The 14969-nt window shown below is 43.0% G+C and overlaps 1 protein-coding gene across 1 annotated transcript in view; it reads right to left on the bottom strand.

Moving 5' to 3' along the window:
- MAST4 (microtubule associated serine/threonine kinase family member 4) overlaps positions 1-14969 on the bottom strand; it is a 438694-nt gene that overhangs the window by 97586 nt on the left and 326139 nt on the right. The window contains exon 6 of the mRNA XM_065406852.1: positions 10599-10687. Coding sequence (XP_065262924.1) covers positions 10599-10687 — 89 coding nt within the window. The remainder of the gene's footprint in view (positions 1-10598; positions 10688-14969) is intronic.

The raw sequence follows: 14969 nt of genomic DNA, 5'->3' as shown, positions 1-14969 counted from the left end.
CCGACTGGTGACCAGGCAGTAGGTGGGTAATTAACACTATCATCCTCAGGGAGAAGTAACAGAGTGAATAGGTAATCAACATTCCAAAACAATACTTTACCTAATGGCAATACACTCAGGGTGCCTCATTTTGCAGGCAGTTATGGTTAGGAAAGCTATATCCAGATTAATTAAATTGTTTGATTGTTTTGTAATTAGCTTCAAGAAATCCTGTCTCTTCACCACAGACGGAAGAACTGCAAATCTTTCGGAAAGGCATATGTTGTACTCACTATAGATTATTAATGCATTTTTAATAGCTGTCTACTTACAAAATAAAGAGTTTCTGATGCAATGACTTTCTATTAGCACTGAGGGAATTCGAGATTAATGATAATTGCTATTATAAACTCCTGGTGGATCAGAACATTAGCCCCACTTTGAAGCCTTGTTGTCATTTGATGATCTCCTTAAACGACTCTCAGCATTTTAACACCATAGCAATATAACATAACAATAAGTCTAATATGCTTTTGTATTGGGTTTACAGCCTAGCTATTCAGTCATGAAATCTTGACATAAAGCAGACAAGATCCAAGGAGCCATAGAAGGTTGCAGGTCTGGCTTTTGTAATGTAACCAACTGTGCTAGTCAGTGAAACACATAGCTGGGCAGCAGAATAGCTTTCAGATAGTTATCCAGGTGCTTCCCACCAAGATCTGTGCAGGGGTGAAGAGTGGATTAAACTACCGATGACACCTGCAGATGACTGTCCCCAGTTAGAGTAAGGAAAGGGTTTGCAAACTCTTAAGAGCTGGTTGTCTGCTAGTGGGGGCCCTCTCTATTCAGATAAGGGAAATACTAAACATTTTGCTAAATGTGTGTGTTATGGTTGGCAGCTGGCTTGCTTCTTGGATATTCCTTGCTCTCAGTCTAGATGACATTAACATCTCTTGGCAGGTTTAGCAGTGTTTGCTTGATGCCATTAGAGATTAACATTGGACAGATATGGGTCTACAGAAGTATGGGAAGGGTAGAAGCCCAGGGACAAAAAAAAAAAAAAAAAAAATCTATCTACAAAGCACATTTATTATTATTTTCTCTAAATTGGAATTAAGTTTCAAGATTACTGATATGTAGAGACAGGTGAAGCCTCCACTAACTGGAAATGCAGAGTTCATGCCATTCAATGTACAAATAGCATTAGAGGCAGCAGCAGTTTAATAAAAAGAAAGTAAATATAGTTAAGCATCAGATGCCATCTTTGTTGCAAAACAGAGGGTGTGGGCACGGGTAGGGAGAACGTCTGCAAATTTTGACCAGCTTAACTAACTCCTTTTAAAAAAGTGGTTACAATTTTAAATGGATTTAGATAGTGTTAGGACACTTGAATCAGAGTGCAATTTATCATTTAAAACTTTCCCCCCCTTTCCCATATACATTATTCCCTAAGGCATTGCAAGCCTCTTTTGAAAACTGATTGCATGGCAGGATCCAGTCCTTCCTAGAGCAAAATGAGTAAAAAGTCTCTTCTGGTTGCAGTTAAGGAATTGCCATTACTGTATACAAATGGCAATAGTTAAAATTAATAAACAAAATAAACTGTATTGCTTTCTTTCTGTAGATGTCATTCTTTTAAAACAGATTCAGAACCCTGACTTCGTATCTGTGACTTCCGGCATCTTCATACTTCACTGAAAATTAACTTATTGCTGTTTTCATTAATTCACAAACCTGATCATTTTACAACTCACTTTACAACACAGATATAAAAACTATTTTTTGCAAATATAGCACATTTAGGGTATGTCTTCACTAGCTACGTTAAAGTGCTGCCACGGCAGCACTTTAACGTGGCTGTGTAATCATGGCTTGTGTAGTCGTACCCGCCCATGAGAGGAGTAGCTCCCAGCACAGGTGCACTGTCTATACTGCCACTTTACAGTGAAAAAACACCCCCCTAAGCGCTGCAAGTTTCAGCGCTGTAAAGTGGCAGTGTAGACAAGGTCTATGTGTGCTTCACCATAAATAAGAAAACTAAGCTACATTTGTTAAAATAAAGAAGCAAAGCCCACAATTTATAAAATTGGGTGCTTGAAGTTAAGCACCTAAGCCCATATTCAGGCAACAAAATTAAAGTGACTTGATTTTCAGGGGGTCTAGAAGAACACTCACAGAAAGGAATATTTCTGAAAATCAAGCCATTTGAAATTAGGTGCCTACCTTCACACCCAAATTTTCAAATTATGTTGGAAGTACATTTTGTGGTGCAATATCCTTGATTTTAAATTCCTTTGTTTGCACAAAAATGCTCAGAATTCAACTGGGTCCCCCGGCCAGTTTGAATGAAGAAAGTTCTACTGGTTCGTCTCATGTTCTGTTTAGAAATGTCAAATAGTAACTTCATGAAAGTGTCTGGAAATGATAACCTCCTGTGTGATGATTTGGGGATCTGCCTGTACAACTTCTGAATTCTGGTTGGTGGGTGACATGGAGTATTAATATGAGAACTGCAGTATCATGAATGCTTCTTGTCACCACCATATCTCAAGAGCTTTTAAATATGTTTTCCTCAGAATGAGGACAATGGGAAAGTACTTAACTTTAAACAACAGTGCTTTGACCACAATACTTATGCAAAAGCAGGGCGGGCAGAGAGGGGGAAGGAGAGCAGTGGAAAGTTATCAAAAGACAGAACAAAGAAAGCGGGGAACACAAACTAGGGAGGTGCACAGGAACAAGAAAAACTGGGCAGGAGAGAGAAGGAAAGCAAGGAAGGAGACTCCACGAGGGACCCACCCAGGCAAACAGCCCTGCCTTCCTGTTTGTCTACCTGAACCCTGATAGTCCCCCAAGGTCCTTCAAGAAACAAGCGAGCTAGCAAGGGGCATTGCAGTTAGGATTAGGGTTGCCAACTTTCTAATCACACAAAACCCACACCCCTTCTGTGCCCCTTCTCCAAGGCCCTGTCCCCACTCGCTCCATTCCCCCTCTCTCGCTCACTCTTCCCCACTCTCACTAGGTTGTGGTTGGGGTGCGGGAGGGGGTATGGGATCTGGGTTGGGGGTGCAGACTCTGGGGTGGGCTGGGGATGAGGGGTTTGGGAGGGGACTCCGGGCTGGGGCCGGGGGTTGGGGTGCAGGGCGGGTGAGAGCTCTGGCTGGGGATGGCGAGGTTTGGGGTGCAGGAGGGGGCTCTGGGCTGGGACAGGAGGTTGGGTGCGGGAGGGGGTGCAGGGTCCCGGCAGCACTTACTGTCAGTCCAAGGAAGCGGCCACCAGGTTCCTGCGGCCTCTAAGGCACATGGGCAGCCAGGCGGCTCTGCCGTGGTTTCCGGCCAATGGGAGCTGCGGAGCCGGCACTCGGGGCAGTGCATGGAGTCTCCCACTCCCTGGCCACCCCAGCACCTAGGGACCTGGTGGCTACTTCCAGGAGGAGCGCAGAGCCAGAGCAAGCAGAGAGCCTGCCTTAGCCCCGGGCCCCCACTGCGCCGCCAACCGGACTTTTAACGGCCCGGTCGGCAGTGCCAACCAGAGCCGCCAGGGTCCTTTTCGAACGGGTATTCTGGTCGAAAACGAGATGCCTGGCAACCCTAGTTAGGATGTTTATCCTTTTCTTTGTCATCTTTGCTCTCTTGTGCTTTATAGTACGATTAAGAGCAATAATACGTTAAACTCTGCGCAAAGTGTGTGTTATATTCTTCACAATTACCACATGCCTCCTGAGACTGTTAAACACTAAACCAGAAGGTTCATACCTTGGGGTGCAGTTCTGGGAGAGGATGTGTTTCCGTATGGGGGAGGGGAAGGTGAGCACTGAACCAGTGGCTAGATAACCGGACAGTGGGTTGCAGCTCTCATGGTGTAAGACACAGGATCTGCACCCCTGAGCGTGTGCCTAGGGATCCTAAGATTGGGGGAGTGGCTGGACTCTGTTCAGGCCCCAGAGGCTTGAAACACCCAGGGACCCAGTGACTGGATCCTTCACAGCAGCCCCAGTGGGTGGCTATGAGGAGGGCCTTGACTAGGGTCTGTGACACCCTGATATTAGCACTGAGTGCTAGTGCCATGAAAGGGTAGTACCACAGTACCACCGATCAGCACTAGTGACATACTACCTACATAGTGTTAGAGAAAGTTTAAATGAAAAGCTATAGAAATCTCTCTGTGCTACTAGCTAGATAAGATACTATAAGCACTGGGAGAACTAAAAGTAGAAATCAACTTTCTTCATTATTCCTGACATTCACCAAATCTTTACTCAGCATCATGCTGATATGCGACATCCATCCAGAGTAATAAAAAAAGGGTCAATGAAAAGCTAAAACAATCTCAAGAATCTATTACGAGACATCGCAGAAGATTTTGTGTCAATGCTGTAGCATTTTATGGAATTGTACCCGAACTCCAAAATAACTGTTCTATGCAATTTGACTGCAACTGAAGCACCTCCGTAACTGCCCTACGATACTAAAACTGACCTGGTTACAGTTACCCCCAAATTCCATGTGTGACATCTAACCTGTGCCTTGTCAATTATTCCTTTGAAAGCCTTAGGCATCAAGTTGACTTCTGTACAAGAGCACTACATTCTCCAAAAATATGTATCTAAAAATGTCAGTGCTCATGGGATGTCAGCTATCTACACAACCAATCAGTCACTGAGATCTTTTCCCTCCTCAATGATGGAGTAAAGGAGATGAGAAAGCTCTGTTGATACTCGAAGCTTATCAAAGTGTTCACATTTAAAACACTTTTGCTAGATTTTTTTCATAACATCCGATACACAATCTAAATAGGTCCAAAAAGAAAGCAAAACTTCTGTATATGCCAGGCATAAAAAATCTAAAGTCCACAATAGGAGAGGCTATTCATTACTTAGTAGTAACTACGGTGAATCAGTACCTACTATAATAACCACAATATAATTAAGTTCAATATCCCCCCAAAACTAGTGATTTAACACTAAACTTCAGGGAGGGGAATTTCAAACATTTATAAACAGCAAATTACCTTAATTTTTAGTTGTACAAGGAAATAAGACCACACATTATTAAAATCCTCCATCTATTAATAATGTGATAACTCAAGTCACTCAGAGCAATTCAGAATTCTAAATTAATTTTTTTTTTCATTTTCTCAGATAGCACTGCTCTACAGCCAAAATGCTTCTGAAATAAATGTTGTCAAACTTTACTAATTCTGGGTCACTGAGAACGAAAATGATGCTTAAAATTGTTGATTGGCTCTAGTTTTCAAGATATGCTATTGGGTCAGTATATACGACCCTTGACTTGGGAATGGCGGAGGATGAGTGAGTTATAAAGGGAAGGGATTTCAATTTAAACCAGAAATGACTAAAATACATCACTTCAATTAATGGAGACTAAAAAAAGATTATACATTCATGCAACCTAATGTGATTGATGAATTGGTGCCTTTAGATGGGTCAAGTGCACAATGCTGCGAAGTACATGAAGGCTCCATGCACTGCTTTGGATCAGACTTCACACTCTAATAGGCATGTGTGTGAAGTCTGAATGAGAGATCTATGTGCTTAGCCAAAGGTGCCAGCTCCGTGGGTGCTCCGGGGCTAGAGCATCCATGGGGGAAAACAATGGTGCGTGCTGAGCACCCAAAAGCAGCCCCCCTATCAGCACCTCCCCCTCCCCTCGGTGCCTCCTGTCCACCGGCGGGCCCCACCGATCAGCACTTCCCATTCCCTCCCTGCACCTCCCGCCCACTGCAATCAGCTCTTTAGCGGCGTGCAGGAGGCCGGGGGGGGGGGGGAGGAGTGAAGACGCAGTGTGCTTGGGGGAGAGGGCGGAATAGGGCAGGAAGAGGCTGGGCAGGGGTGGAGCGGGGTTGGAAGAAGTGGGGCGAGGTGGAGGTGTGGCCTTGAGGGCAAGGGTGGAGTTGGGGCAGGGCCTAGGGCAGAGCTGGGAGTCGAGCACCCCCCGGCACAATGGAAAGTCTGCGCCTGTGTGCTTAGCTCCCTTTTAATACAGGTAAGTCAATTAAAGTACATTAAACTAGATCTATATAATGCCATGGCTGAGATTTAAATCACAGATACCAGCATTAAAGTTTAGCATGAAACGCAGAACAGTTTTACAAAAGGCTGTGTATGCATCAAAGGATCAAGCTACAATTGCTATGGAAACAAACACACAAAACAAAAACAATAAAAATCCTGAATTCCCTGACCTGGAGGAGATTCTAATTGCACACTTTGACCATTTGGCTGTTCAGCAGAGGAGCTGGCTATGCTGGAGGCATTTAGCTGGAAAAGAGCTTTTAGTGACAATAGCACTAGATGCTGCTCAAGGTGCTGCAAGAACCCCCTGCCTCCTATAACTCTGAATTTGTCTGTGGTTCCTTCAGAAATCAAAGGATCTATTGTCAAAGGTGTCATGGATCCCAAGGCCAGCCCCGGAAGGCTATAAGGAAGACTGAATAACCCAAGATCTTTAGTAAAAGGCTGAATGACAAGCTTTCGACCCTACCAATGAGATTACATCGGTTTGTATTGGTTTCCTGTTTTCACAAGAAAGAGAACTAAAACAGTGGTTCCCAAACTGGAGTTCATGAAATGTTACAGGGGGTTCTTGGGAAAAAATTCCCTAATGGCGGACAGAGCTGTCAATAGGGAGCATGGGGCCTGGAGCCTGGACTTCCAAGAGCTAACCAGATTAAAGCAAGCCTATCTATCACACTGAGGAGATTTAAACTTTAAGACTCCTTATAAGAAATGGAAAGGGAGGTGGATATTTTTTGCTGTTTTTAAAATTAAATAGGCAGCTAGTCTTGTTTTTAAAATTATTATGAAGAACAAGTTTAAGCTTTGTTGTAACATGCGCTGTTTGCCTGGACTGCTGAAGACCTGAATGCTTGTGTAGGAGGAACTCTGAGTTGGCTTCTTAAATACTTTCCTGCTGTTTCACATCTGATACTCCTTGATGAAACATAGGATCCTTGTCTTATAACAGGCTTATTCAAAGTGATACAAGCTACGAAAGTGAGATCTTGGAAGAGTGTTGCCATTTTCATAATGTAATAAAAATACTGTAATGATAAATAATAATTAATAATAAATAGTGTGTGATAAGCATGTCATAAAAGCAATTTATATTTCCAAGATCACTGTTTTTATAATTTATACTCAGGTAAAAGAGAAAATCTCTGGAAATATTCATTTTTAGGAGGGGGTTCACGAGACATGAAACTTTAGTGAAAGGGGTTCACAGGTTGTTAAAGTTTTGGAATCACTGAACTAGAAACATCTTTTAAACAACAAAAACGGAGACGTCCCTTACATGTGCAGGTGCCCCATACAGACATGCCTGTGGGGTGGAGGGGGCTACAAGCCTTGTGGGCCCCAAAGTCCAGCTTACCACCCATGTCAGTTATCTCTGCACAGCTGCTCCGGTATCTTCACAGAACACAACAAATTTGTGGATAAGCAAGAGAAGTTCTATATCTGCTGCTCACTTCGACTTTGCGCTCTTTCATGGGCAGCTTGTGAATCTCTGGCTGGGGAAGGCTAGCCCCCAGCCCTGCCCCTTCCATCTGAGACCCCGCCCCTTCCATACACCCCAAACCCAGAGCCCCCCCACTGCATCCGGCGGCCCCCCGCCCCGCAGCTCCTCCTGTACCTGCTGATAGTGGGGAGAGGGGGGCAAAATTTAAAGATTTGGTCACCACCATAACAGCTCAAGTCATGCCTCCCCCGGCAGATACTCTCCTCTACCCTCAGTCTCCCCTCCTGGAAAGCAGCGGCCCCTCCCTGCAATTCCCAGCTGTTGCTCTCTCCCCACAGGGCTCAGCTCACGGGCTCCAGCAGCTGCTGTGCAGGAAGGTGGCCCGACGGCACCAGGTGACTGACCGGGGCTGATAAATCCGGGAACTGCTGCCCTCCCTCATAGGCACACTGTGAGCTGGGGAGCAGGGCTCTGCCGGGTCCAGTGGCCCCAGCAGTGGCCAGCAGCTCTGCAGCACCAATTCTGTGGGGAAAAATGAAATTCTACGCAGGACATTAATTCTTCGCAAATTCTGCAGGTGCAGTGGAGCAGAATTCCCCCAGGGATAACTTTGGTATGACAACTAGGCTGCTAATTAAAACAATTTCTCCCAGGCACTCCAGATTTTCCCATCCCACTAGCATATGCACGAAGGGCTGGTAGCTAGGGTTGCCAACCCTCCAGGAGGATTGTCCTCGAGTCTCCAGGAAATAATGTGTCATTATATAATGCCTGCATCTGAAATTTTCACTCCATGCATCTGAAGAAGTGAGGTTTTTTACCCACGAAAGCTTATGCCCAAATAAATCTGTTAGTCTTTAAGGTGCCACCAGACTCCTGGTTGTTTTTGTGGATACAGACTAACACGGCTACCTCCTAATACAGGAAATAAAGATTAATCTTTAATTAAAGATTATGTCATGGGATGAAACCTCCAGATACATGTCCAACCAAAATTGGCAACCATACTGGTAGGTGTCTCCTCTATGACAGACATCAAACAGTGGCCCCAGAGCAAAAGGTGGAAAAAGAAAAAAAGCAAAACCCACACACAACAAAGGGGCTCTGCAGTAATAATAAATAATTCTCAAGAGTTTCTGCAACCTTCCCCCCTTCTTTCAGCTGCATCATTGAAAAATGACTTTCCAAACAATCATGAACTATGGAACGATACAGTAAAGATAATCTCATCTTCAAATAGTTTTAGAAAGTGTTTATTCACTACAGGAGGGCAGATATTAAAAACCCCACACACATCAGGAGCAACTCTGATAAGCCATGAATCCCATAAAACCTAGAGTACTGAGAACTTTTCTATGCTGAGAATTTGTTCTGATTCCAGCCATCAGTGGCCAGCTACTGGCGTAGCTGCACCAGTGTCAACTTCTAGTGTAGACAAGCAAAACCAGGATTTGCACTAGTGCAGCTTATCTCTGTCTGAAAGGAGTGCAAACCACAGCTTTCCTGGTCTACAATAGAAGCTTGAACTGGGGCGATTACATCAGTGGCTGGAATTATGGCAAATCCTTAATACAAACGAGGCCCAAAACTACACAACTGCAAAAATAGTCATCAAACACGTTAAGTGTGGGGTGAAATATATTAGAACATGAGCGATTCCAGTGGATCACTGGGAACTATAACAATTATTGTGACAAGCAGTCATAATAAGCTCTTGAATGGGTTGCATATATTGTTTAATGAAGGGGATGCCAAGTGGTTTCAACCCCACATTTGACCTACTTAATAATAATAATAATTAATACTAGCACTTATACTACTGTTTTTCATCTTAAAAGCAGCTTCTCAACAGTCATATGACAGCAATATAATTGTTCCCATTTTATAGATTGAGGAACTGAACAAGAGAGGTTAAGTGACATGCCAAAAGCCATAGACAGTCATCATCAGTCATGAATAAACATCAGAAGTTCGTGACTTCCAGGTTTTTGCTCAGGCCAGTAGACCATTCCCGTCGCTCTTTAAAATGATTGCAGCCTGGTATGAAATGTGTCAGATTCTAAGCACTGAATTTATTTGTTTAAAAAAAAATTCACCCACTCTATTGCTGAGTTTGAAGCCTCACCAGTCCCTGCCTTCATGAACTGTGTACAAAAACTCAGGCTCTCTTTGCAGGCTCTGCAATGGCATTATACACATATTTTTATTCCTATAGCTGCATAGGGCTCCTGCCCACAGTTGTGAGGATAGCCATATTTCTCATCTAACATTGCTGGTCAGCTGCATAAGACAGCCTGCTAATGTCTTACTGACTGAACCTACCATCCCCTTTAAAAAATACAGATGAAATCCATCTTTCTGCTGTCTCCTTTAACTTGTAAGCTGTCAACCAGCTCCCCACAGCCACACTTTAACAACCTTTGACAGCCTGCCTGCCTGCCTATGGCTAATGCCAATTCCCACACTCACACCTTCTTATTGTAGCACTCCCAGGGATTTAATTGCGACTCAACTGTACACACAATGTAACACAAAATACATCTTTGTTGTACTGTATTCTGCTGTATAGACAAGATTCCTATACAAAACAGATAATAAATAACAATAAAGCTGCTCTTATTTGCAGATTTTAATCCGTAGATCTCAATGTGCTTTTCAAACAAAGTGTCATGATCACCAATTTACAGATGGGGAAACCGAGGTACAGAAAGTTGAAGTGACCCTGACCAATGTCAAACACAAGGTCAGCAACAGAACTGGGAACAGAACTCAAAATATCCTGATTTGCTATCAAACGTCCCATCCACTGACAACATTGTCTCTATGTTGCAAGGTATCGTATGTTCATTTCACACTGCACTGAGGTTGGAGAATGGGGAAAATCTACACCTGTCAACATGTAATAGGGCAAAAATAATGTTATTCACACAAGCTATTTCCAGGGTGCCTATCACCATAGTTTAGTAGTTCCTAACACAGTAATTAGGGCTCTCATCATGATTATTCTCAAACTTTAGTTATTACAAACAATGGAGAGAAAAGTTACACTGCAGAAGTGTAGTGGACTAGATGATGTGTTTCTCCTAAAGAATTAAAGGCATTAATACAAGTAATGGCATAGGTAAAAGTAGATGGTTTACCTGCATGAGCTGAAAGAGGTGAATGAGGCCGAGGCAGAGCTGGAGACTGGCCATTGCCTATCAAGCTCTTTCGGTTACTTGTCCGACAACTGTAGGGAAAAAAAAAAATAACTTAAAACCAGAAAACAGAACACCCTCTCAATACCCTCTTACTCATAAGGCCCAATCCTGCACTCATTCAGCCCCCCAATCTCCCATTCAAATCAAAACCATACGTTTCAACAGGAGTTTTGAGTATGCAAGAAATCTAGATTAGGCACATACTGGATAATGGCAAGAAGTGCCACTTCCCATATAACTGCATAAGATAATACATCACTGATAATTACCCAGCTTGCACTTCATTTACCATTCAGTTAGCACAAAGACCTATGCACCAATTCACAGTACTTTAGGCAACGTTCTGTGTCACTAGTGTAATATCTTGTGACATATCCCTGTTATTATACATACAACATGCATAAATGCATCAAAACAAATCTGAGTTTGGAATTGTCAGGCAATAATTAAAGATATTTGTGTTTACATGAACTTTCTCACTCCAAATCGCATGCAATGAAGAGCAATGATTTGTCAATCTTATGATGATACACTAATTAAAAATCTAATTATTGGGATAAATTTCACATCTGTGCCTTCCATCAATAGAACAGACGATGCCAACAAAGATAAATGCATTCATTCACACATTTTTCATCTCAAGTACTGCTAATCCACTGTTTCCCCCCCATAATAGCTTATTATAAGAGATAAATATTAAATTCATACATCTAGTAAAGTAAGGGAGAAGATGGGACCTTTAACTGCATCTTAGTATTTGTAAAAATTTACTTTTTACTACCTTATAACCATAATCAAACATGGGCACTACTTAACTTTATGCGTATAAGCAGCTCCATGAAACCAATGGGACTACTCGTGCATAAAGTTAAGCAGGTGTGTAAGTGTTTGCAGGAGTGAGTGACGGGTCTTAAATTTTACTTGCAAAGTCTTTAAAGGGACATTGAGATCAATTCAGTCCAAAAATTTAGCCTAACACGATCAGAAATATTTCCAGTATTATAATAAGTTCCAATAAAAGTAGGGTTTTAATTAAATATTTCCCTGCATTGTTTCCAATTTAAACATTACATCATTGTGCTTTGTATGACTACCAGAAAAGGAAACTGACTAGTTTCCTCATTATACAAGCAGAATAAAATATAAAAAAGGTGAGAAAACAGCATAAATCAGAGGTGGGCCTACTACTGCCTGCGGGCCACATCCAGCCTGCAGGGCCATCCTGCCCGGCCCCTGAGCTCCTGGCTGGGGAAGCTAGCCCCGGCCCCTTCCCCGCAGCCTCACCTCGCCGCGCCGCCAGCACTCTGGCCCGCCGCTCCTGCCAGGCAGCATGGGTGGCGTGGCTGGCTGCAAGCTTCTGCTGCTCTGAGCAGCATGGTTAAGGGGGGTAGGGGGATTGGATAAGGGCTGGGGGTCCCCTGGGGCAGTCAGGGAATAGGGGGCGGTTGGATGGGGCGGGGGGGGGCAGTCAGGGGATAGGGAGCGGGGTCCTGGGGAGCAGGGGCCCCAGGAGGGAGTGGTCAGGGGACAAGGAGCAGGGGGGGGTTGGATAGGTTGGGGGATCCTGAGGAGGGCAGTCAGGGTGCGGGAAGTGGGAGGGGGCGGATAGGGGGCAGGGGCCAGGCTGTTTGGGGAGGCACAGCCTTCCCTACCTGGTCCTCCATACAGTTTCGCAACGCCGACGTGGCCCTCGGGCCAAAAAAGTTTGCCCACCCCTGGCATAAATGGTTAGCAGTAAATCAGATTTTTTAAAATCCAAGGCATTACTGACAACATAGTCAATGTTTTAAAAACATTGCTTTTTAACTGCACAGCATGTGCTGAATTACTGTTACTTAGTTCTGATTAACGGTATGCAATGTGGCAGCAGAAGAGCCCACCAAAAAGACCATTTGGTTTCTCCTGACCATATAAGAACAAAGTAAGACTGTCACACTTAGCTGGTTGGTAACAGAGAAAATATCAGACTGATTTTAATGTATTACGCATTTGTTTAACACATCCCAGAACCACATAACAATATAAAAGAAATAGGGCAAACTGATGGGAAAAATCTAAATTTAAATGCACAGGGAAATTAAAAACTCTGCATATGTGGTCTTTTTGAGATGGTGGATCTGCAAAAATTTATCCTGCTAAATATTTTGTCATCCCCAATTTAAAAATTAGGTAAAATCCCACTAACTCCCACCTATTATCTGGATGTCAGTGAAAAATTTAATATAGTTTTTGTGGTATATTTTTGACTTGTAAAGATTGGTGGTTTGGGTTCCGTCATATGGTATTTCTTCTCCGATTAAACCAATCATATATGCTCCATAGGATAGGAGCCCATTGGACTTATTCTGTAAGACTGTGGGAGAGAAAAAGTAATATCTAACTCCAAAAGGTGCCAAATGGTGGTAGGAGAGCACCAGAGCTCTCTTCCCAGTCCTCAAAGATGACATCTCTGGGGGAGAGGGGAGGACAAATTGCCACAGGACCTTTTGTGAGTAGGTGGACTGTGTGGGGATACAGGGATGTAGAGCCTGCATAGGTTTGGGTAATTGCGAGAAGCAATCACATTTTCCCCACATTATTAGTTTTATATATATTTTTCTACTGTTGAAGCTGGTTTATTAAATGCTTCTCTATAACATTTTTGTAAAGTTCTGGCTATATAGCTAAACTATTCTATATGTTTTGCTCTTGTAAAATTGCTATCTGCTATTGGTTGCTTTTGTAATTACTGTAGAGCTATTATATGGTATACTTTAGTTTTTTAATGTTATTTACCCTTGTAGTCTTAAATGTAGGACAAGAATTGTTTAAAGGGGAAAGGAGATTAACTGAAATAAACAGAGAAAAAAAATGAAAATGCAAAATATTTATATTTGAACTGTATTTTAGCAGTGGTTCTAAAGCCGGTCCGCTGCTTGTTCAGGGAAAGACCCTGGCAGGCCGGGCCAGTTTGTTTACCAGCCGCGTTCACACGTTCGGCTGATCGCGGCTCCCACTGGCCGCGGTTCGCCGCTCCAGGCCAATGGGGGCTACGGGAAAGGCGGCCAGCATATCCCTTGGCCCGCGCTGCTTCCCGCAGCCCCCATTAGCCTGGAGCGGCGAACCGCAGCCAGTGGGAGCTGCGATCGGCCGAACCTGTGGACGCGGCAGGTAAACAAACTGGCCCGGCCCACCAGGGGCTTTCCCTGAACAAGCGGCGGACCGGCTTTGAGAACTACTGTTTTAAAGAATTTGTCAAGGGTACTCAATGCTTAAGATAGGTGTTTTTTATGTAGTCAATATTTATTTTATTTAAAATTGTCCATATAAAATACTCCATATTTCTACAGACCACAAATCCAAAATCATCTTGTCATATTCCATCCCTAAGTTTTATATAGCTGTGGTATCCTGTGGCAAAACCCAGCTTATCTTCTGCTGCTTTTTAAAAATATTTTATTAACAGTTCATTTATTAATCTTCAATCCTGAAACTGTGTAGAGGGCACACATTTTCCGCATGCTTCAGCTTCACATTAAAAATAGTGAGAAGGGGTCCTGATTGGGAAGCAGACTTTGAGGACCATCCATTGCTGACACTGCTGTCCTTGTCCCACGGGTGTGTGTACACTTTTTGGCATTTGCACTGAAGCCCTTTTCTCTGATGAGGCACTAACATGCTGGAGGGCTTCTGAGGTGTGTCAATATTACTGTTTCCTATACACCACTAACCTACTTCCCATATTATGTACAGTTAGTATAAAATCATTATGCAAAGTAAAGTATCCCAAACTTCTCACGTTGCTCCTCCATCATCATGTACATCTAAAACATCCTCTCCTTCTGTCACAGTGTGCTTCTAAATACCTAAATGTTTACCTCAAAGATAACCACTATCCTACTGCTAATCAAAATTTGGCAAGCATGAAATGTGGCATGAAAGTGGCTTTTTTTGCACTTCAATGATTTAATTTTAAAAAACCACACACTGCTTCAGTATTTCACAGGTATGAAATTACCAGAAATCTCACTAAAAATACCCTTTCATCAATTTTAGCTATAATTATGTCCAAGTACAGGACTCTGTGATTCAGTTATTTAATTGGAACTATATAAGTGGCATCGCTGAAATTATTAGTTTAATAAAGAGTGTTGCTAAAAATTCAAATCTAAGCAAATGAGGACTGTATTCAGTATTCCAGTATATTCTCCAGACAAAAAGTTAGTGATACCTTTTCCACACACAAAGGTAGGGATCATTACCAAAAACATTTCATTCAAATGGCCCCCCACCCCAGCTCTGTTTTACGGTCCCCCCCCTTTACTTTTTTAA

Source organism: Emys orbicularis, chromosome 6 (genome assembly GCF_028017835.1).
Source record: "Emys orbicularis isolate rEmyOrb1 chromosome 6, rEmyOrb1.hap1, whole genome shotgun sequence".
NCBI lineage: Eukaryota > Metazoa > Chordata > Testudines > Emydidae > Emys > Emys orbicularis.
Note: the sequence above shows the minus strand (reverse complement) of the source record. Positions and strands in the feature narration are given on the sequence as shown.